This window comes from Pseudopipra pipra, chromosome 11, assembly GCF_036250125.1.
Source record: "Pseudopipra pipra isolate bDixPip1 chromosome 11, bDixPip1.hap1, whole genome shotgun sequence".
NCBI classification, from domain to species: domain Eukaryota; kingdom Metazoa; phylum Chordata; class Aves; order Passeriformes; family Pipridae; genus Pseudopipra; species Pseudopipra pipra.
The window spans coordinates 18,652,307-18,673,848 of record NC_087559.1 but is presented as its reverse complement, the minus strand read 5'-3'; the positions used below and the strand labels follow the sequence as shown (position 1 = coordinate 18,673,848).

The following is a 21,542-nucleotide window of genomic DNA, read 5'->3' as shown; positions in this document are numbered from 1 at the left end:
CAATTTTACTCTGAAGTGTTCCCACACAAACTGGTATTGAAAAGCTATATAACTGATGCTTTCATCAAACATTTTTATTGTTAATTTTGTAGAAAGACAGCCAAGAACCATGTAGGGATGAACACCTAATAGATTATAGTACCAGAGATGAAACTAGTTTTGGAAGAACATGCAATAGAGGATAATATTCCTCTATGGAATAGTGTAACTTTTTTAGATAAATATGTTTCTAAAATGAAAAGAGTTAAAGCAGTGAAAAGGAAGAAGAGGAAAAATGAAGATACTAACTTTAACTTAGATATAGAATGAAGCAGTGATCAGGTGAGGCACGTACTGCAGCCAGCCCAACAGCAACCACTTTTAGCTGGATATGGATAAAATCAAAAGCTGAGAATTTTTTCAGGACAAACCAGCAAAAATAATTAATGTGAACAGACTGTGCTGTGGTTTTCATTCCAGCAAAACAAATTTACTTATTCTTAACAGCTTTATATGTCCTGTTGTTATAAAGTAATTTATGCAATTTGAATTCTCAATGCATGAAAAAACCCAAACTATAAATTATATTTCCAACCCTCTTCTTTGAACACTTCAGTGACACAGGCAAATAATAAAGTCTTTCAGCCGAATGATAAAGTATAAATAGTTTATGCATGATCATAACAAACTAGAGATTCCTTATTTGGCTTTTCTTTTAGGTTACAAATGCTTATGTTCATGGCCTCTGTACACTGGACTTCTTTTGTATCTAACTTGACTTAAACTAAGCAATGTTCTCTTAATCAAAAAAGAAAATCTCATGGGAGAATAAGAGAATGACTTGTAGCACATATCAACCTGGCATGCAGAGGGACAAAGCTTGGACTGCCGCTCAGGGGGAAGAACCCTGGATAAAGTGGCAAAGTTTCTCTATAGTAATCCTTGGCTTGAGGAGTCAGAGAGTAAGATTTGATACCCCAAATTCCATAATGAACTGTGTATATACATTTCTCCTTTCCTCCAGCCAGCATTCCACTCCTAATTCTTGCTACTCATTCTTCTGAGGCTCACAGCTATGTCATGTAATGAGGATACAATTAAGTTACACCATGCCACTTCAAATATTTGATACTTTTGGAGAATCCCCAGGTAATGACAGTTAAGTGGGCTGGGAATTCAGGAATATTGCATGGAGCAAACTGAACCACCACAAATGAGGAAAGGTTTAACTTTTACGGCTCCTTTTCAGCACCCAGAATTCAAACTCTGCTCCAAGATGCTCCCGGGGGATCATCCCCCTCGTTTTCAGCTGTGAGCAAACCGGGGTCTGGGGAGCTGGGATGGCTCTGCCTGGGTGAGATACCCACTGGAGGAAAGGGAATGAATTCCCAGGCTACAGCCACGAGGCAGATTGCTCAAGATAATGGTTCCTGTCCCTAACTCAGCCTGGCCCAGCCCCCATGGTTCTCATTCCCCTTCAAATCACTCCTCAAGCTGCTTTTTGTACAGGCAGAAAACCCCTCAGAGGGTGCAAATGTCAGATGGGATTGTGTGCCTGGACAAATGGAAGTCCAATACCTGGACATTCACACCCCAGACATCTAAGCACAAGCACAAACCAGGTCAGCCTCAGGAAGAATGGTGAGAATTTCCAGTTTATTTTGGAAAGTTTGTTCCATTTTTGTTTCCCTTCTACATTAGAGCTGCCTTGTTTCAGTCTCTTTGATTGGTTTCCTTGTTTGCTTTTCTTCTTATTTCTTGTACTTATTGTATTTCTTTGCATGTGCCACATTGTTTAACTCTCTGAAATCTGGCTTGCTTTCCTCCAGACCTGTGTTTATTTGTTCCAGATACAATCCTTGATCCTTCTACCCTTTTCAAAGAAGTTTAAAACTTTATGAAAAGTCTTTATCAAAACCACCTCTTCTTGAGGTGGATGTCCCTCCTTCTTTTACCTCTTTCTTTTTAAGCTCCTCATGGCAGGTACTTATATTTTACATTACAATATTTTAAGACCCTTTCGTATGTTTTTCTAAAGTCTGTACTACTTTCTACCACGTTACAGGGATTTGCTTAGTCCAAAACCATGTGAATATTTATTGTACCCACTGCCTCCAGTTTATTTGTTTCTCAGATACATGGCTATGACTCCTGTTAAAGTCAGATAAATAAACAGTGTCTGCATCACAGGACTTCTTCAGTATAAACGAGAGACTTAAAAGGAAAGTTACTCTATAGGAATTTGAAAAGGATGCTTCACATGTTTAAATGTTGTCCTTGGTAGGCACTGTCTTGGTCTGGATTTGGTTTTCTGGGTTTTTTTGGTAGGTCTGAGCCCAGGGCAATGGGGAAGAGGAAAACAAGAGAAGCAGCTCTTTTTTTAAGAGCAAGGCTGAAATCTCCGTGTGGTCTGTCTTGTGAAAGAGTGCTACAAAAAGCTTAAATATTTATTTTATAAATATCCTCTAAATTGAAGGCTTTATTACACTGGAATAAGTGGTAACTTTTAGAACATATGGGGATAAAACACTGAATCACAGCATCCTAAAGACACGGAAACTTGTGTTTCAGCCTTCCAGAGCTCCTGGCTGTCACCCCCATTCAATCTCCTATTACTTGGCACCCACATCTCTTCCTGGAGGGCACCAGTATCTAAAGATTCTGTATGTTTGGGGATTTTTTTCTCATTTGGTGCTTAGGAGAGGCAAACCCAACAGTGCTGTTTTTTTCCTTGCCCTTGCCATGCCTCTGTGAGGTTAATGTGACTTTAGCTGGACTCAAGTCTTGGTTTATATCAGAATAAACCTTCTGCTGTAGAGAAATCCCAAATAAGGCTGAGAGAAGTTTGCTCTTTTCAGAGAAATGCTTATTTAATTACCAATTAATGGAACTGACATGACTGTAAATGCAAACATGCATGCTCCTTAAGAACAGTTCTAGGAGAGATGTTCTCCTTTGCAGTGGCTGTCCTTGGGAGCTGCGTTTTGGGGTGATAAATCCCCCGTTCACCACTTGATGTGCCATGCTGGACGTTTTCAAAGCTAAAAGTGAGTTCGTGGAGCACTGGGAGTTCCAGCCAGAGCCCTTTGGTATCCCAACTTTTCCATGGAGCCCGTCCCGAGTTACACGGGGACCCCTGCCTGACAGCTGTTCCCTGTCTCCTCCAGGAAAAGAGTTCGCACGCTGTTTTTTTTTTATTATTTTTTTTTTAAATTTCTCCTGCGATCCCTTTCCCAGCAGCGCACACCCCACCCCTCGGATCGCGCCGCCCCTTGGGGCGCGCTGCCCGTTCCCCGCAGAGCCGGGCTCTGCCCTGCACAGGTAGGACGAGGTGTGTGCCCTGCAGGACTCGGGGCTGTCCCGGGCCCACACCGCGGCTCAGGCGCTGCCGATGGCCCCGGTTAGTTAATTAATTCATTAATTAACTGTCAAATTCCTGAGGGGCTCAGCCGAGGCAGGGCTAAGGGGGAGGCCGGTCAGGGAGCTGAGGGGGACGCTCTGAGGGGAGCGAGGGGAGGCGGCACGGCTCGGGCCCGCTCCAGCCCCCCGGCAGCACTCATCCCCCGCGCCAGGTCGGGTCCCGGGGCAGGCTGGATGCGCGGCGGCGGCGAGATCCCCTCAGAATCCCCCCCCCATCCCCTCGGGATCCCGTCCCTCCCTCCGCCGCTCCCAAATGGCGGCGGCGCCGATCGAGCGCTCGGCGCTCCCCGACGGGCCAGGGCGGAGCGGGCGGGCCGGGCGGCGCAGGACGGCGCGCCGAGCGCCGAGCGGGCGGGGCGGAGATAAATGTCTGCGGGGCGCGGGGCCGCCATTTTCTGTGAGCGCCGAGCGAGCGGCGCCGGCGCAGGTACGGCGAGGCCGGGCACGGCCGGGGGGCGCCGGGCCGGGCACAGGCGGGGAGCGCCGCGGCCGGCACAGGTACGGCCTGGCGGGGCCGGGCACGGGCGGGGAGCGCCGGGCCGGGTATGGGTACGGGCGGGGAGCGCCGGGGCCGAGCGGGGCACAGCGCCCGCGCTCCCTCTGTCTGCCGGTCCCCTTCCCGCGGGGCCGCCGCTCCGCGCTCGGCCCCGGGCGCGCTGAGCCGGCCGTGAGGGCGGACAGGCGCGCGGCCCCGACAGGCGCCTGGGGAGGAGCGGCAGGAGCGGGCGGGGCGCGGAGCCCGTGGCGGCAGGGTCGGCCGGAGCGAGGGGCCGGGTCGGGGGAACGGGGCTGCGGCCGGGCCGCCGCCTGTCAGCGAAGCGGAGGGGCTCGGGCGGAGCATCCGCAGCCCTGGAGCTGTGCCCGGACTAGGGCATGAGCGGGGGGAAGCTGGAACACCTGGAGCCGTGCCTTGTCCAGGGGAGGTGAGCATCCCGCAGACCTGGAGCCCTGTCCTGTCCGTGAGAGGGAGAGCAGTGGGCATCCCTCGCACCGGGATCTGTGCCCTGTCCAGGGGGAAGAGCAGGACGATGAGTATCCCGCCCCCCTGGAGCCGTGCCCTGTGCAGAGGGGATGGGCAGGGGGCACCTGGAACAGCCGGAGCCGTGCCCTGTCAGGGGGATGGGCAGGGGGATGAGCATCCCGCCCCCCGGAGCCGTGCCCTGTGCAGAGGGGATGGGCAGGGGGCACCTGGAACAGCCGGAGCCGTGCCCTGTCAGGGGGATGGGCAGGGGGATGAGCATCCCGCCCCCCGGAGCCGTGCCCTGCCCACAGGGGTGGCTGTGCTGGCCCGGCCTGCTCGTGTCCAGCTGCAACTTTGTCCCTCCTGCGCTTCCAGGGGGCTCCCCGAGCCTCCTGTCACTGCGATCCACAGGCTGCTGGACCGGGAGTGGAAAATGCCTTTAGGTTGTATGAGCACAACCAAAGCTTTCTGCTCAGGCATTCTTTGGTTGGAGCTGCTTGCTTGATTTTGGTTTATTTTTGGGATTTAAATTCAGTTAAAAAAAGCCATTTGCAAACTGGAGTGAGATCCTTTCGTGTCCTAATTTCCTCTAAACTGTTCCAGCCGTGCCATGTAGCAGTGGTATTCCTGCAGAGCCGGGGCTGTCTCTGGCCTCTCTTTATCTGCAGTCTCACTGCACACATAGATAACCTGCCTGTGTGGTTCTTTTTCTTTCTTAGCATTTAAGTGACACCCATAAATACAGGGACCTTACCTGGCACAGCGAGACCCCAAAACCAGTTGCAGTGGAATTGCTGGAGCACAGTGTGTGTTCCAGGTGCAGCTGTAGGTTGTCATAGGTGGGCAAAACAAGGATCTGTAGTGGAGCAAAACTCAGATTCCTCCAAAACCAAACCAGCTTAAAATATATGAAAACAGTTTTGTACAAAAGACTTATGTCTTCTAAGGCTTCTGGAAAAGTCAGCTCCAGATACTGCCTAAAGGATCACTGCATAGTGTCAAACCAGGGTGTAATTTGAAGGGTATTCTTGTTCTTTAGGATATGTCTGCAGTGTTGGTGCAGAAGGAAAGACTGACATGGGGAATGCGAGAGTTAATTTGAGGCAGTTCAGTTAAGTCTCTTCTGTGGTCACCCATTCAGAATGGAAGTGGCTTTAATTTGGTTTGTCTTAATGAACATTTTCTGTAGGCAATCCCTAGGGCTACAATTTATCTTGAAAGAGGTATGGATCTGGATGTGTGTTCATGACATGGATAGTTAATGTAGTAAGCAATTTAATGTTAGATTATTAAATCAGAAGTGAACCAGCATAGTTGAGTTGGAGCAGCAGTGCTTTCAGAAACCTGAAATGTGTTTTTCATATGGTTTGTTGCCATACTTAATATCTTCAGGACTGGACAACTTATTGTGCAACACTGCTGACTAACCTGCTTTGAAAGAAAATCTGGAAGTAGCAGAGAAAATAGCTATTTTTTTTTTAAAGAAGATCTAAAACTTATTTTATTTTCAGTTGAATCCCTTTCCCATTTTTTATTCTTACCACCACCGCATTGTTCAAATTACATATGAAGTCATTGCTGTCTCAGGGCCTGAACTTACTATGACTTATTAAAATAGCTCATATTTTATAAACCACAGACATGACCCACAGAAATCATTGGTCAGCACTTCTTGGTAAGCTAAATCAGCACTAATTTCTTCTGGAACATATACTCCCCTCCTCCCCCCACATTATTTATGTGGCTCCTTCTTTACTGTTGGGAAACCGGGAGCTGAGGAAAAAAGCCCAAGTTTTTCTTATTTGAAAACACGTTCAGTTCAGAGCTGTTGGTTGTAAAGCTTCTGTAGGAGATGGGAACCAAGAGCTGCTGGGTTGGATTACTGTCTTTAAATTGCTTCCCTGTCTTTGCTGTTGCCTCACTTAAACACCCCCCGGATTTTTCTCCTCCTCCCTCAGTTCTGAAGTTGCTTGTCCTGCCTCCTTGGCCAGCTTGGCCAGAGGGAGGGGTTTCCTTGGCCTTGACCTGGGCTCCTCAGGTGGGAATGTGCTCCTGCAGCACACCAAGGGTTTGTGCCGTGGTGCCCTGGCTGATGGAGAGCAAAGAATTCTTCTGTCCTTTGGCTTCCTTAGCCTGTGGGAATTTCCTGTTCTTCCTACCTGTGCCTCACTGTTCACTTGGAATGAGGTGATAACATCCCAGAGCTGCTGGAGGAGAGGCAGGACCGTGGTCACCCAACACCAGCTGAACGTGGCTTGTGCAGGTGGATTTCCAAAACTTCTGTACAAATTCAGCTTGAAACAAGTGATGGAAAAGGATTATTGTTTTGTATGAAACAAGTTTCTGGACCATCCACGTTACACAAGTGTGTAACGTGTGTGAAGAGAAACAGAAGTCAGCCTTCTATTTCTCAAAAAACCATCAAATTGCATAAGTCAAAATTACCTTTACTTGGGGAAGTAACAAAAAAATCTTCAAAACAAGATTGAAGCTTGTGGTTTGCCAAATTTCAAGACTGGTAATTTAAGCATGAAAGTTTCACATAAGTTTAATTTGTGAACAGATAGGCTTACATCTACATTGTACCAATTTTGATTGATTTTGTGTAATTACTTATGCAAAACCCTTCAGTATGTTCTGATCTGAAATACACCCCCTGTGTGTTGAATGAGGTGGTGGAAACACTTGGTCAGCTCTAGAAATTAACGGAAAGAGGAGTTGATACAATCCTGGGAAATCAGGTAACTATGACAAACTAACAAGGTGTTTTAGCAGTGAGCTCATGGCTTTTGAGACAGCATGAAGCAGATACAGCTTATTCTGTATGGGTAGTCCATGCTTAGTGATGTTCTTATTTTTTCTGGAAAGAAACTCTGTTTTGGCCCCAGTTCTGTGAATAATTCTCAGAGCTGTGCTGGCTCTCGCTACATGCGCTGGGTTTTTGTAAACAAAGATTTTGCTTTGAAAAGCAGCTGGCGCACGTTTATTCCCTGAGTGACTTGAATATTGTGTTTGTACTATAAATGTCATCTGTTTTACACAAAGTTGATTTTATTGCAGCAGTGTGTACTGACCTTTTACAGTTTAATAGAATATGGTCATCTCGTGTACCAAAATGGTGCAGTGCAACAGCACATGAGGGTAAACAAAGCACTGTTCTTGAGGCACTGGGAAAGGAGAAAAGCATTTTCTCGGTAGACTTCAGAGCTAAGAATGAGAACTGACAATTAATAAGTAGAATGCATACATAAGCAAGTATATTTTTTTTCAGGGTTTTAAGCGACACAGTCCATGTGATTGAATTGTGTATTTTGCAGTGGGTTTTGCTTGCTTATGGGGGATGCCAGCCTTTCTAGAGGTAAAATTTTATCGTGCAGAAGCTGGATTTGTGCAGAGCCAGCGCGGTGGGTTTGTTTGCAGGTGCAGCTGTGCCTGCCCTGCCCCTCTCCGGGCCTGCCCTGCCCCTCTCCGGGCCTGCCCTGCCTCTCTGCTGTGCACACTCTAAATGTGTCCCGAGTGCAGAAGGGAACAGAGCACAGTTAAATCACAGCTCAGTGCCTCTGACTTCAGGCAGAGCAGTTCTGGAGTTGCCTCGCAGCAGTGTGTGCCTGTGTGAGTGTGTCAGTGTGTGCTCTCTGCTGTCTGGGGGTGTGCAGGCGGGCCCTGGCTCTGCCCCTCCCTGCTGGAGCCCCTTTCCCGCTGTGGGTGCTCAGGTTAGGTGCCCGGTGCCGTGCTGTGGCTCTGCCGATGCCGCGGTGATTGCGGGCCTGTTCTCCCTCTCTTCCATTGTTCCCTTCACGTTCAGCGTTCGCTGCATGTACACTGCATACCTGCTCTTGGTCTGACCCCCCAGTGCTTCAGTTGTGACAAACAGCTGCCAAGAGGGCGGTCATTCCTGGGGCATTCCGATGGAAACACGTAGGATCGGGGCAGAGCAGCGCAGCCCTCGGTGTATTTTTAGTTCCCAGGGAGAGGGAGGTTGCTTCAGTAACTCCAGCTGGGTGTGGCGTGGGGTTAACCAGATTAATCAAAGCTGGCTCAGGGCTTCAGCCTTTAAAAAATGGCTCAGAGCCCCCATTAGAGTTTTCTGTTACATACTTTTTTTTTTTCTCTACAGAACAAGCTGGAGTTTTGAAAGCGGGGGTTTTAGGAGCCTCGAGCTGAGGGATCAGCAGGAGGGAGATGCAGGGTAGTGCACAGCTAGAAGAAAGATGTCTAATGCCTTCAGATAATGGGAAAGCATTTAAGGTGTGAGTTCCTCCCAGCCCAGGATATTCTATGATTGTATAGATTGAGAAACTTTTAATGTGACTAATGTTCCCTTTTCTGTAATGTCTTTTATTTTGCCAGTCATTGATTCCAGTGTATGTCCCTGTCAGCTCTGTCAGTAACTGGTGCCAGTTTTTGGATATTCTGCTTTCTTGTTCTATTCTCAATCATTTCAGAGTGTTTGCTCAAAGTCTAGTCATATGTTCAGTATTTTCCAGCAGTCTTTTCAGTTTATTAGCACACTACAAAAGGCACTGCTCTCTCTTTATTCACTTGCTTGTGTAGAATAAACTATGTGTGGGATTTTACATAAGAGTTTCTTAGTGAAACTGAAGGAGCATAATGAGACAGGTGAAGGTGCAGGTACTCCCTTTGGTTTGCACGGAATTTTTACACAAATGTACGAATACAGAGGGACAGTCTTGCAAAGTAATACAGCAAGTGTAGGGAGGACCATTAGATTGGAAGCTTCAGTGGTGGAAATGTTGCTCGGAAGAAAAAACACTAGTTAATTATATTTTAATTTTAAAAAAACCCTAATTTATTGTTCCCCCAGAAATGCTAGTTACGTTATTTCCAAGAGATTTTCATAGAAAGTACCATAGTTAAAAAGTTTCTCATAGAAGAAAAAGATGGATTTTTATTCCACTTAATGTGAAGCTGAGAGAACCTGCAATCACCTCTCAAGCTTTCAGTTCAAAAGGTGTATTTTGATACATAGCAATTTGGTGGTTTTTAAGCTTTGGTATAGAAAGTGTGCTAAGTTTCTATGAAAGTTGATCATATTTGGTACATAGGATATAACCCCAAAAAAAACCCTGGTTTTTTTGATTCCTGAAGTTCAGAATTTATCTAGCAGTTGTTAATTCCAAGGTTACTGTTGGGTTAATATTTTCTTTATTTCAATAATTTCTGATAGAATTTGAATTCCTTCAGATGTAATCTACTGCGTAACTCCATTAAAATATTTTTAGTTTATTAATTTATTTATTAGGAAAATATTCTCACGCATTTCTGTTGTAATTTAATGTATTTGGGTTTTTTTTTTGTAAAACCTGTATTGTAAAACTCATGCATTAAATATGGCAAAAGCGTCTCAACTCTCCTACTTTTGAATTTGCATGAGACCTGTCTATAGTTCTTCATAGAGACAAGCAGTACAGGGGCCATTCTGTGCAAATAGAAACATCTCTTGATTATTCCAGCACTTTCGGGTCTGAAGGGTAGACCTCTTAGATGAGGGAGAAGAGTGTCAGAGCACCTGTGCAAGCAGAGTGATGCCCTGCTGTTTCCTAGCTTTGCCCTCCCTGTCTCAGTGTGCAGGGGCTTTGGGAAGCTGTGTCAGTCACTGCCCAGGCTGAGCGGGCACAGAGCTGGTGGTGGGCAGGGTCCTGCTGTCCTCGGGCTGATGGCACACTCTGGCTCAGTGGGAGTCGGGCTGCGGGGAGGGATCTCTGGGAACCTGCAGTGCTGCTGCTGTGTCCCTGCTCGGGGTGTTCCTGCTGGGACAGCTGCTGTGGGTGAGCCCCTGTGGAGCTGAGCTGTGCTGGCTCAGGGGAGTTGGGGTTTGGGCCATCTCTGGAGGATGTTTGGACTCCAGGCAGTAGCTCCCAGTGTGTTGCAGCCGGAAGAGGCAGCAGAGTGTGCAAGGCTTCAGTTCCACGCTGACGTTTGACAAAACTGAAGCATGTCCCCGTGCCATCAGCCCCGTGTGCTGGGTGCTGCAGAGCAGGTGTGCACTGGGCAGGCAGTGACTGCTGCACCAGTGCCCACGGCAGGGATACCCCCATGGATTTGGGCACAGACAGGGCACCGCTCACTCTGAGCTTTCTCAAACCTTTGCAGTGACTGTGACTTGTTCGCTGGCAATCAAGAGGTTACAAAAAGAGAGCCAGCTGATGTTGCAATCTAAGCACTGGCCCTGCAGTGGAAAGACTTTGGCATGTTCACTAGTGCTATTTTTACCTATTCCAGTAAGATCTGCCCTTGTGATGTTGAATTACAGGACAGTACCTGCCATAATTTTGTTTTACAGAACTGCTGTATATTCTGAAGAAAATTTTCAATAAAATTGTTGGGCAGATTGAGCCTATAATTGTCTTACATTGAACATATTTTTTCTTTCATCACCATAAATAATACTGCCACTGTGACTGCAAGAGATTCTTTCACTTTTGTTTGCATATTTTATGTCTGGCAGAGGAATTTTTTTTTAAATTTTGGGTTCCTTTGTATATTGATTGTTTTGTCTTTCTCAGTTTCTCATGCGGAGACTCTAAATAGGGAATGTGGTTTTTAAAGGTGGGGATTAACAGTGTAGCCCAGGAATAAGTTTAGTAGGAGTTTTTTGTTACAACTTCTAAAAGGCCTGGCTGATTTTGATAAATTTCTAAGTTGATGGTTCCTTCACTCAATAGGAAATCAATGTGTTTTTTTCTGGGAATAGGCTTTCAGCACTGCCAGTGACAAAGTGGTGTATTTACCAAACTATGTGTAGTGAAAACTGGAGGAAGCAGCAGGAGTGCCCTAACAGTGGAACAGTGGGTTCAGCTGTAGAGGGATCACATACAGATGTTAGATGTATTAAATACAGTGTTGTTAGGTGTGTTTTCTAAAACCATCGGCATCTCGTTCAAAAGTGATTGGCAACCCTGAAGCACAAACCCCAGGCTTTTGTTCTGCCTGGGGTGTTGTTTGTTATTCAGGTGTGTATTTGTAGCAGAATTTTTCAGAAGCCATGGTTTGAGCCCAGAGTGGGATCAGCAATAACCTGTGTGAGTTCAGCATTCCCCTCCCAGGACACCTGCTTCCCTTGCTCCTCCTGCTGCTCCACAGTGCATCTCAGGTGGAAATCCTGCAAGTAGGCAAACTTCCTCCAGACCAGAGTCATTTCTGCTCCCTTGGCTTTGCTATTGTCTTTGCTGAACAATTGTCCATCTCAGGTTTAATTGAATCTCACATCTGCTGTAACAGCTGGTGTTTTTGACAACTCTTTCACTTAAACCCTCCTTGTTGCCAGTTCTGTTAACAGGTGTCCTTACTGATTGTTTTTGTCATGTGTCTCATCTCTCAAGAAAAACCTGTGATTTTTCCTCCCTCGTGACTGTTGCTTTGGTTGCAGGTAAAAACACTGTACCTGCTGCTTCTTTAGCCCATCACACTTGTTTTATGCTGTGCCTTCTCTTCCTGATTTGTGTATGAGATTCTTTTTTCTTCTGGCTGATTTTACAATAAAAAATGCCTTGTCTTCTCATTCTGTAAACTCTGTACCCTTCCCCATCAGGTTTTTATCCTCTCTTTCATGCAGCATTATCTGTCATACTGACTGGATTCATTTGCTTCTTTTGTATTCAGTTACAACTAAAGATCTCAGCTTTTCCTCTGGTGTGCAAAAGACAGAATTCCTTCCTCCCTTCTCTGCAGTCTCCCTGGTTTTCCATGGTGGAAATCATATTCACAATATTTTGTGTGTCACATTCCAAAATGTTGGAGAGAGGTGCAGAGGTGGTAAGCAGGACAAATGCACAGTTCAGACTGCAGGTAGTTTTTAATTTTTAGATGGCCAAGTGGCTCAAGGTGAAGGTCCCAAAGCATTTTTCTGCTTTCTTGTCTTAGAGAGTTTGCTGTCTTGGGTAAAATCAGTGCAGCTTGTTTTTATTCTTTTTAATTTTTTCCCATCTGCTCTATCCAGAAGGGAGGGTTCTTCTAACCAAAAGTGAGCTACAGCATAAGATCTGTTGATTTTTTTGTTACTTGTGCTTTCTTTGATTTCATCACTGCTCTCACAGTGGTGCTTATGTGCACCAGAGAGCCTTCAGAGGCTCAGCTGCTCACTGCTGTTTGTTTGCTTTGTATCCAAGAGGTGTCCCCGTTTGTGAGTCAGCAAGGTGTTTCTGTGGGAGTGAGGAATTGATGGGTGAGAAGACAGTTTTCAGCTTAATTTTTACTTTGGTTAGTTTTGAGCTGTAAATGATCTTTACAGTGTTCTTCAATGAGAATGACATTCTGTTGAACTGGATGGCCTTTGATTGTCCTGCAGTCTGGCCTTGGACATTGTGTCTCCTTGCAGTGAAATGTGGTGTAAAACGCTGAAAGGTTGGAAGGCCCTGAGAACTCTGACATAAGAAGGATGATACTTTGTGAATTACATCAATGACAGTTAAATTAGTTTTTTTGTTATTAATTTGATCTGTAGTGCATGTGTATAAATTTGTCTGTGAAAATAGTAAATATGTTCTGTTTTTGTGTTACCTTCCACAGATGATGTGCTTCGTCCTTTTGTTATAGGACTTCATTCACTTAAAGGAAAACTAAAGGTATAAATAACTTTCTCTTGTTATCTTTCCCTTCCTCCTTACCTTGCCCCATTATTTATTCTGAGGTGCCTGGACCTTTCTTGGGGGCAGGGAAACTTAGCCAAGCTCTGTGCATGTATTCCTGCATTGCAGCTAAAATTTCCTTTTTGGGATTTTTTTTTGAAAAATACCACAAAATTGATATGGTACCTGCAGTTGTTTCAGTGTTTGCTTTATCAGAAGTGTATATTTAACTTCAGCTCTTACTTTAGTCAGTCTCCATAGATATTTACTTTGCAGGGGAAAAGCCCTTAGTTTAGAACTTTAGATCTTGATATTTGCCTGTCTTCTCCAAACAGCATTTGCCTTTCCACACAACTGCAGGTCTATTGGGAATAATCCAGACCTAATGTAAATCATGTCTGTGACATTATCTTAGAACTCTTATCTACGAAACTAAAAGTCTGTTATGGCACTTTGTTAAATAAATAAAAGCCCACCCAAACCAGAATTGTAATTTCTTGGATGTATTTAGTAAGGTAATGTAAGATGGAGTTAAAATGGAGCATAGTTTCTTTTTGGAGGCTTTCAGAACATAGTAATTTAGTAAATATTTGACATAGTCTAAGTAAGTTTACTTGTATATGGTCTTTAATTTTTAGGTACATCCAGTTTTTATTTGCCATTTTATGCAGGTTTCTTTGCAAAATCAGGTGTATACAAACCAATAAAATAAAGTTATTAGAGCTGTCCAGGCAGTTTGTAGCTAAAATACTCAAGTTAGTATCACGTTAAATTTAGTTCCTATTGCAGAAAGATATATTCAGCTATTCCTTGGTGCATTTTATTTTAAAATATAAGGGAATAATCTGTTTTATCTTCTCAGGAAGATATCTCAGGGCCTTTTCAAACTTTTCTTGGTGTTCTTGCCCCTCTGCTGCCTTCTCCTCTCATCCCTACATTGTTTCCATGCCCAGGCTCTTGGAATCCCAGTGTTGACCTCCATGTGGCACTGCTGGTTCTGGCCCGTAGCCCATATTTAATAAACTGAATTCATCAGCTTGAAGCTGCCCTGAACCAGCTGCATCACTGCATCCTCTGCTGCCTGTCCAGGTCACTTAGCACTGGCTGTGTTTTGCAGTGGTATTTAACATGCAGGGAACTGTTGAGTTCTGCCCTGGCCGGAGCTCCCCCTTCCACGATTCCCAGGAGGAGCTGAGGTTGTGGAAGGACTGGTTTGTTCTCAGGGCTGGTGTCCTCAGTGTTGCCTCATTTACTACACAGGGCCAGGAATTCTTCGTGCTGGGGTTCTCAGTCCCTTGTTCAGTCCTTGAGAACTCGTGTGGGAAGGGCATTTGGATTGCTGACCTTTGAGTAACTTTTTCGTCTTTGCTGTAAAGTGGACGAGTTCCAGGCGACTGCAAACACAGTTTGGGGCTTTCAGCCTTGAAACAACTGGAGCATGAGCAAGGTCGGAATGCAAATGGCATGGGGCTGAGAATGTATGTGCAGGTGATGGAGAGACTTGGGGCCAGAAATGCTTGTCCAAAATGTCTTGTCTGTGTAAAGACAGAACACTCAGAGCCCCACTTCTGCAGTGCTTTAAAGGGCTGTCTTTGTAAATCTGTCTTTGGAGGATTCCCCTGGGAAGAATTTAACATGGTGAAGAAACAAGAAGTCTAAGAGTGTCATATAATGTGATTTTCTGATAGATCAGATCTAAGAAAGCAGTACTCGGGATGCTTTTTGTTTCTAGCAGTGTGTTTGAGTTTATGAAATCAATAAAGGAGGATGTTTTAAGTATCACTTCAGTGTTAATAGTCTTCATGTTAAGGGCACATTAGGTAAAAAATTACAAAATATTATATAAAGAAAAAGCAGAGGTTTTACTCTTTGACATAGAGTTCTGGTGCTTTGTTAGCAAAACTTCTACAAAATGCATGTGCAACACTGGTGTACTTTCCTTGCTTGCTTTTTCCTTTTAAAGGTGTTTCTGTGGCAGTTTTATACACTTCTTTCTGAATATACATGATCTCAGCAGCTGTACTTAACTACAGTTTAAAAGCAGTCTAATTGCTTGGAAAAAGCTGTTGCATTTTTCTTTTTACCTGGGATTGCTTTTTTGCCTTGGGAAAGGGAAGGATTTGGTTTCTCTGTCTCTCTTTTAGATAAGGGTGTTCAGAGCTCCTGTTTCTCTAAAGTAGGAATTCAGGGTTTGTAGGGAAACTCAGAGCTCCACATTTGACCTTCATACAAATGTCACGTGGTAAGAAATGGGTGACTGAAATGGGAATAATTTGTGTGGAAAGGATAAACCAAACAGATCTTCCTGAAAAGTGCTTGGAAAAAGTAGCCTGGGGCTGTTACAGTCAACAGAGAGAGCAGGCACAGGGTGGCCAAAGGTGCAGATAGTTTGGTGGCAGAGCCCAAAGTGCAGCCTGCTAGAGCCAGGTTTGCTTTGGGCTCTGCTTGTTAGCCAGAGTTCTACTCTGAAAGTTATTTTACATACAAAAAGACATTAATCTTGCAAATCAATCAGTCTGAAAGCATGTCAGGCTGAGAGTTGTATTGCTTGAGCCCAATTGTTGGAAAACCAGTGTTATTTTTTCCTTAAATACTTCAAAGTTACATTGGCAACATGTAAGTAGTGACCAAGAGGGGAATGGTTGTGAGAAATAAAGAGAAAGATGAGAAAAATACTTCCAAGATCAGAATAGCTGAGGCTGAAATTATATGTGTTTCTGTACTGGTTGGTTTTGTCTTGTTTTATGATTTTTTTCCTGAACACTAACATTTCCTCCTGTTAATTTTTAATTTCTGTCAGTTGTACTAGGGAGGAGTTTGCTTTTTTGGCATCTGTCTCCTAAAATGAAGGACACACAAGGGAAAAACACCAACCTTGGAGATGTAGGACAGTTGGGCTTGGGTTGTTAAACTGATCCCAACTCATGCCCTGTGTTTATGTTAACATGGATCACAGCTTTATTTATTAATATAGGAATGTGTCCATGTTTATCTTCTACTGCTCTGAACAGCTACTTAAAAAAAAAAAACCTGCTATATATCATGATAGATGTTTGGTGTGGGTTTCTCTTTCACCCCAGACAATGAGTCACCCAAGCAATATTAAATCAGTCAATAATTACTATATGGGAGGAGAAAAGGCCACAGTTAAATGTATTATCTTTTTGTGTGTGATCTTTTTGTGTCAGAGAAGAAAACACGGCTTATAAGCAACTTTCCAAGCTTATATTTACTGACAGAAATGTTAAGTTTGAAATGGATTCTGGGCTGTGTTCTGTGATGTTTTGCCTTTGTAGATGTATTTCATTAAACATGAGTGTGACTTAATTGTGTGGATAAAAATGGCAGCACGTGTGTATGTTGGAACTGTTCTTACATTTTTGGAAAAGCTTTTGGTGTTCGTTTCAGAGTAAAAAGAAAGGGCAAGGTACCTAAGAGAGGAGTTTAGCTCTGTAGCCTGTGAACTTTCAAGTTTTGGCATTTCTTAGGGAGGAAGACTGAAATTTTTAACAGTTCAGACTAAACACTTTTTCCTACTCATGGAATATGTTAAAGTAACTGAAAGTACCTTTTGAATTTGATGAGTGACGAGCATGTTGAGTGGGTTGAGGGACTGATCTCCAGGAATTTGTTCCTGTCAGATGTGCACATTCTGTAGCCCTTCTGTGCATTTGGTTTTAATGCTTATTCAAATAATTAATTATCAGGATCTGTAATTACACAAAAAGCACTAATGAAAAGTGCTATCTTGGTCACAGTGTGCAGTATTCCTGTAGGACTTGGAGGAATATATGACATTACTTTTCTCCTCAGACTGAACATTTAATATGAAACTGCTCAGTATCAGCTTCCTGCAGTCCTGGATCTACAAGAGGACTCACACGCTGCAATATCTTCAAATACTCTTTGAATGCTGCAGTTGCAGTTTCCAGTTGTGGACAGGCTGGTTGAAGTCATTGTTGTGACAGTGAAGAGCTGCAGGAAGAAAAGTTTTAAAGGAAAATTTTTAGAGAGATGCATGAAAACATTTGGCTGGCATTGGATTATTTGAGCATGGCATAAACATTAATATCTGGTAATGATTATGTTTCAGAAACGTGCTGGCAACTCGTTTAAAGGAAGGAAACATAGGTTTTCTGGAATAGACAAACTAAGAATAATATATTTATAAAGGCATCATTGTAAAATCTTTCCTCCTTTAAATGAAATTATCTCTAAAACATATCACACAACTTTTCACTGGTGTGGATCTTGGGGGATTTGGAGTAAATGAATGTAGTTTCAGTAAAAATGCCTTTAATCAATGACTGCTTGGAGCAAAATACCCAAAATAAATGGACAAGTCGATACCAGGGCACAGGGTCCAGGGCTCTGAAAGGTGAGCTGTGCTCTGCCCAGGAATTCTCTGTTAAGGTGGACTAAAACCTGTGTCCTGTGGCACAGACTGTTGTGTTCTGCAGTTGTGCTTGGTTCAGTGTTCAGTGAACCAACTAGAAATGGTGTGTGAATGTGCAATATTCTGTTGTGTCATTAAATGTTATTTTTTAATCAGTTCAAAGCTGACCGCGCTAATTCTCTTACCTCACACCCATGTATACTGTTGTTCCAAATGGATGGGTTTGTCTGTATCCATATAACCTTTAAGCTTACTTTCTACCAGAGGGCAGGGAAAGTTGTAATTCATGTGTGAATTACTCCCTGAGAAGCAGCTTTTGTGACTGTCTCTGTTGCACCGTGCTAATAATTTGGAAGAAGATTGGAGCAGTGCCATGAGCACTGTGGGCACTGCAGTGTGCTCAGCCAGGCTGTTCCTGCAGAGTGCAGAGGTGCTGGAGAGGCCCTGGCAGCTCCTGTCCCCCCTGGGAGGTTGTCCCTGAGCTGCTGTGGAGCTCAGCAGCAGGACAGTTGGGCAGTGCTGTTTCCTATCCAGCTCCACTTTCCACCCTTCCTGTGGGTGCCAGGGGCAGGTTTAGCACCTCTCCATCAGAAATTCCCTGTCTATCCCATATGAATATCTGGCAAACTTCCCTTTCTTTTCCCTTGCTCTCCACCACGTGCAGGTTTGTGTGTGCTCCAGGTCTGAGCTGGTTCTCCTCTCCTCCCCTCAGCAGGCTGTGTCTGTGTGCGGTGGGCCTTCTGTGTTTGGGAGAGGGAAGTACCTTCTTGGGTACCAAACTTACCTTTGGTCAAAGCACAAGTTTGAACTTCTTGTTATTTCCTGTTTTCTCAGGAATTTTTCAGGAAATGTTGGCAACATGTCAAAATATTAAATAGGCTGTAACATTGGGGCGTTGACAACTTGCATCAGCAGTGACAACAAGGAGGATTTGATGGCTGCCCTGCCAGTTCTTATCTCAACTTCCCAGTTTTGTCTCTTCTTATTTTGTCGCATGTGTTACCTGGAAAGGTGAAAAAAAGAAGTTTTCATAGGGAGTAAGTCAAGAAAAGGAAAGAGAATGAGCTGTCTGGGTTTTACCTTTCCCCTCTTACCTAGCAGTTTCTCTCCACTCAGGTTTTATTGCTACCATCTAACTGGCTACTCCTTTAGCTGCCATATGCATTGGATGGCTGTTGTAACTGTACATAACTTTTTTCACCTTTCTGATGCCTAACAGTATGAGCTGTGAGGTGGTGTCCTTGCAGTTGCTTATGTGTGGTGAACTCGGTTGTGTTCCTCAGTTTTATCTCCCCTCCTTTTTTCAGAATGTCTCTCTATCTTGCTATTCAATGTTCCCTCTTTACATCACATGTAAGACTGTTGTCATTTATGTGCCACAGATTTAAAAATTAAAAAAAATTCCAAGTGCCTCCATTCTGTTAGATTTCAGTTGGATGTTGACTTTTAAATATTACTTCCATTTGAAGGTTTTGAGCCTTTTCCCAAGTGACCCTGCTCAGTGGATGGTGTTGGTGCAGGAGTGACAAGGATGGCTGGAGGAAGGCAAGGACGTGTTTGCTGTCACTGTACACCTTGTCAGTGAGAGAGATGTTCAGGAACTGGCCTAAAGATCTCCGTGAGGGTGGCAGGCCCAGAGCTCTGCTGCTGCAGAGTTTGCATCTGATGGGGGCTTTGTAGAAACCAACCCCTTCTCTGGAAGTTTGTGTTCTGTTTCCTTTCCAGCTGCTGGGCAGACCTGGGGATGGGTCTGGAGCAGTGTTAAGGACTGCAAATCCAGCTAAGGCTTTTCAGAGTTGTACTGTGAGGGAAGACGCTCTGAAATTCAGTTTATCCTTCTGGGCCTCACAAAGTGGACTGGACTTGACACTAGTGGAGATCTTTTTTATCCAAGAATTCCACTGTTTTACCTCTTTGGTTGTAACAAACACCACTGTCTTTTCTCTGACATAAGCATGAATTGGAGGGTTCAAATAATTTGCAGTAAAAGAGGTGCAGGACCACACATGGAAAGAGGCTGGAATAGCTCCTGGTGTGTGTTCAGTGCGGAGTGTTGGGTGTTAGGTGCTGTGTTAGGTTGTTAGTGTTTGCAGGAAACACTGTAGCTCTTTCAGCTAAGTCTTTCCTGCACCACCAGGGGATGGAATTAGGTTTGCTTGGAAGACCTTCATTTTGGCATGTCCTGACTGCAGTTCTTCTACAACTTTCTGATCACCTTTCCTAGTGGTGATCAGGAATGTAGATGGTGTGTGCAACCACTGGAGATGACTGCTACCATGGGAAAAGGTGTGTGGATACACTGCATAGTTCCAGCATTGCTTTCCCAGGTGTTTGTAGAGGGGTGCAGTTCTGTGGAGGAAATAAATTACTGTGCCCTTTTCTGTGATTATTTTTTAATTGTACTTTGCAATGTTTGGTAAGAAATCTGACTACTTGGAAGTTTAGAAAGGAGGGCAGACTTTGTTTTTGCTTAGTTTTGAATAAGATGCCTTTGTAGTATTATTTGGAGTTTGAGCTGCATTGCAGTTGTGATGGCTGAGGAAAAAAATGTACCATGACACCTTTCTCTTTGTGTGTGCTAAAAATGTACTGTGTGCTGATTTGGGAGTGCGCAGGGGGTTGGTTGTGTCCTTGCACTGGGAGAGGTTTATAGAATCCCAGAATGGTTTGGGTTGGGAGGGACCTTAAAGCCCATCCAGTGCCACCCCCTGCCATGAGCAGGGACACCTTCCACCAGCCCAGGTTGCTCCAAGCCCCATCCAACCTGGCCTTGGACACTTCCAGGGATCCAGGGGCAGCCACAGCTTCTCTGGGCAACCTGTGCCAGGGCCTCCCCACCCTTGCAGCCATGAATTCCTTCCCAATATCCCATCTATCCCTGCCCTCTGGCAGTTAGAAGCCATTCCCCCTTGTCCTGTCCCTCCAGACCCTTACAAATGGTTTCTCTTCATCTTCCCTGCAGGCTCCTTCAGGTCCTAGAAGGCCACAATGAGATCTTCCCAGAGCCTTCTCCAGGCTGACAGTCTCAATTTTCTCAGCCATTATTTATGCTGAAATGTAACTGAGCATAGTGTGTGTGAGGGTTGAGATGTTTTTTTATGCTCTTCCATACTCTGTGAGTTGTGACAGTATTAAAAAAAATGAAACAATATTGTTGCAGTTTTCCGATGCTTTCCAAAGAGCTGAGGTGTGTTGTCTCGGGAACCGGAAGTACCACGGCACAGCAAAGGACGTTGTCGTTTTCCCTGACTCTCCCAATTTTTCTTCCCTAGACCGCACCCATGGAGCACATTCAGGGAGCTTGGAAGACTATCAGCAATGGGTTTGGACTCAAAGATTCTGTGTTTGATGGCCCCAACTGTATTTCCCCCACCATTGTGCAGCAGTTTGGGTACCAGCGCCGAGCCTCTGACGATGGCAAAATATCCGACACTTCCAAAACCAGCAACACCATCCGCGTGTTCCTGCCCAACAAGCAGCGCACCGTGGTGAGTCTGGGCTGCCTTTATCCCAGGAGTGTCCTGTCCCCACTGCTGACACTGGGATGTGTGTCTGGCTCCAGGAATGTCAGGCTTCACAAAGGATCTTGCTGTGACTCGGGGTGTTACCAGTTGGTTCATTCTAGGGGACATATTTTGAAAGCACTGTATCTGTATGTTGAGAACTTGTATTCCTCTGCCTCAGTGCTGGGAATTTTCCAATATGCACAAGCTGCATCCTTTGCTTACATAAATCACGTTAAAAAGCAGTTGTTGGCTGGCCCAAACAATGATGTCTGTAGGACAGTCTTTTCTGTCACCGTTTTCCTCACTTGTATGCCTACAGTCAAGTGTGGTGGTTAAAGCTGAAGTGAAACGTCTTGAGGGAGCACTTCTGTCCAGCTTCTTGGAGCTGAGAGTACTAAAATTAGTCTGACACAAAGTTCCCTGAAATCTAAATTAAGCCTTTGCCTATACTTCACGTAACTCTGTTTGCCTGCATTTTTTATTTACTTCCCTGGGCTGCCTACTTGTATAAAATCCTGTTTGATAGAAACTTAGGAGTTGTAAGAAACCAAAAAGTTTATGAAATGGCTTCAGAACTTCCTTTGCAGGAGTACACAATAGGTGGGGATGTGGCAGCAGATGTGCTGGCCTGGCAGGTTGGCTTCATGTGCAGCGAGTTAAATTGGAAGGCACAGCACTTTTGTGGTTACATC

General features: G+C 44.7%; 1 protein-coding gene across 12 annotated transcripts in view; it reads left to right on the top strand.

Annotated features, from left to right (window-relative positions):
• RAF1 (Raf-1 proto-oncogene, serine/threonine kinase) overlaps positions 1-21,542 on the top strand; it is a 67,646-nt gene that overhangs the window by 26,482 nt on the left and 19,622 nt on the right. For 2 of the 12 annotated variants that reach the window (XM_064668020.1, XM_064668018.1), the window contains exons 1-3: positions 3,747-3,826; positions 12,890-12,945; positions 20,617-20,832. In XM_064668020.1, coding sequence (XP_064524090.1) covers positions 3,766-3,826; positions 12,890-12,945; positions 20,617-20,832 — 333 coding nt within the window. In that variant the 5' untranslated portion in view covers positions 3,747-3,765. Of the gene's footprint in view, positions 1-3,291; positions 3,380-3,726; positions 3,827-3,865; positions 3,898-12,889; positions 12,946-20,616; positions 20,833-21,542 lie in introns of those variants that run through there. The other 10 variants (XM_064668023.1, XM_064668016.1, XM_064668025.1 and 7 more) reach the window with 9 other exon arrangements.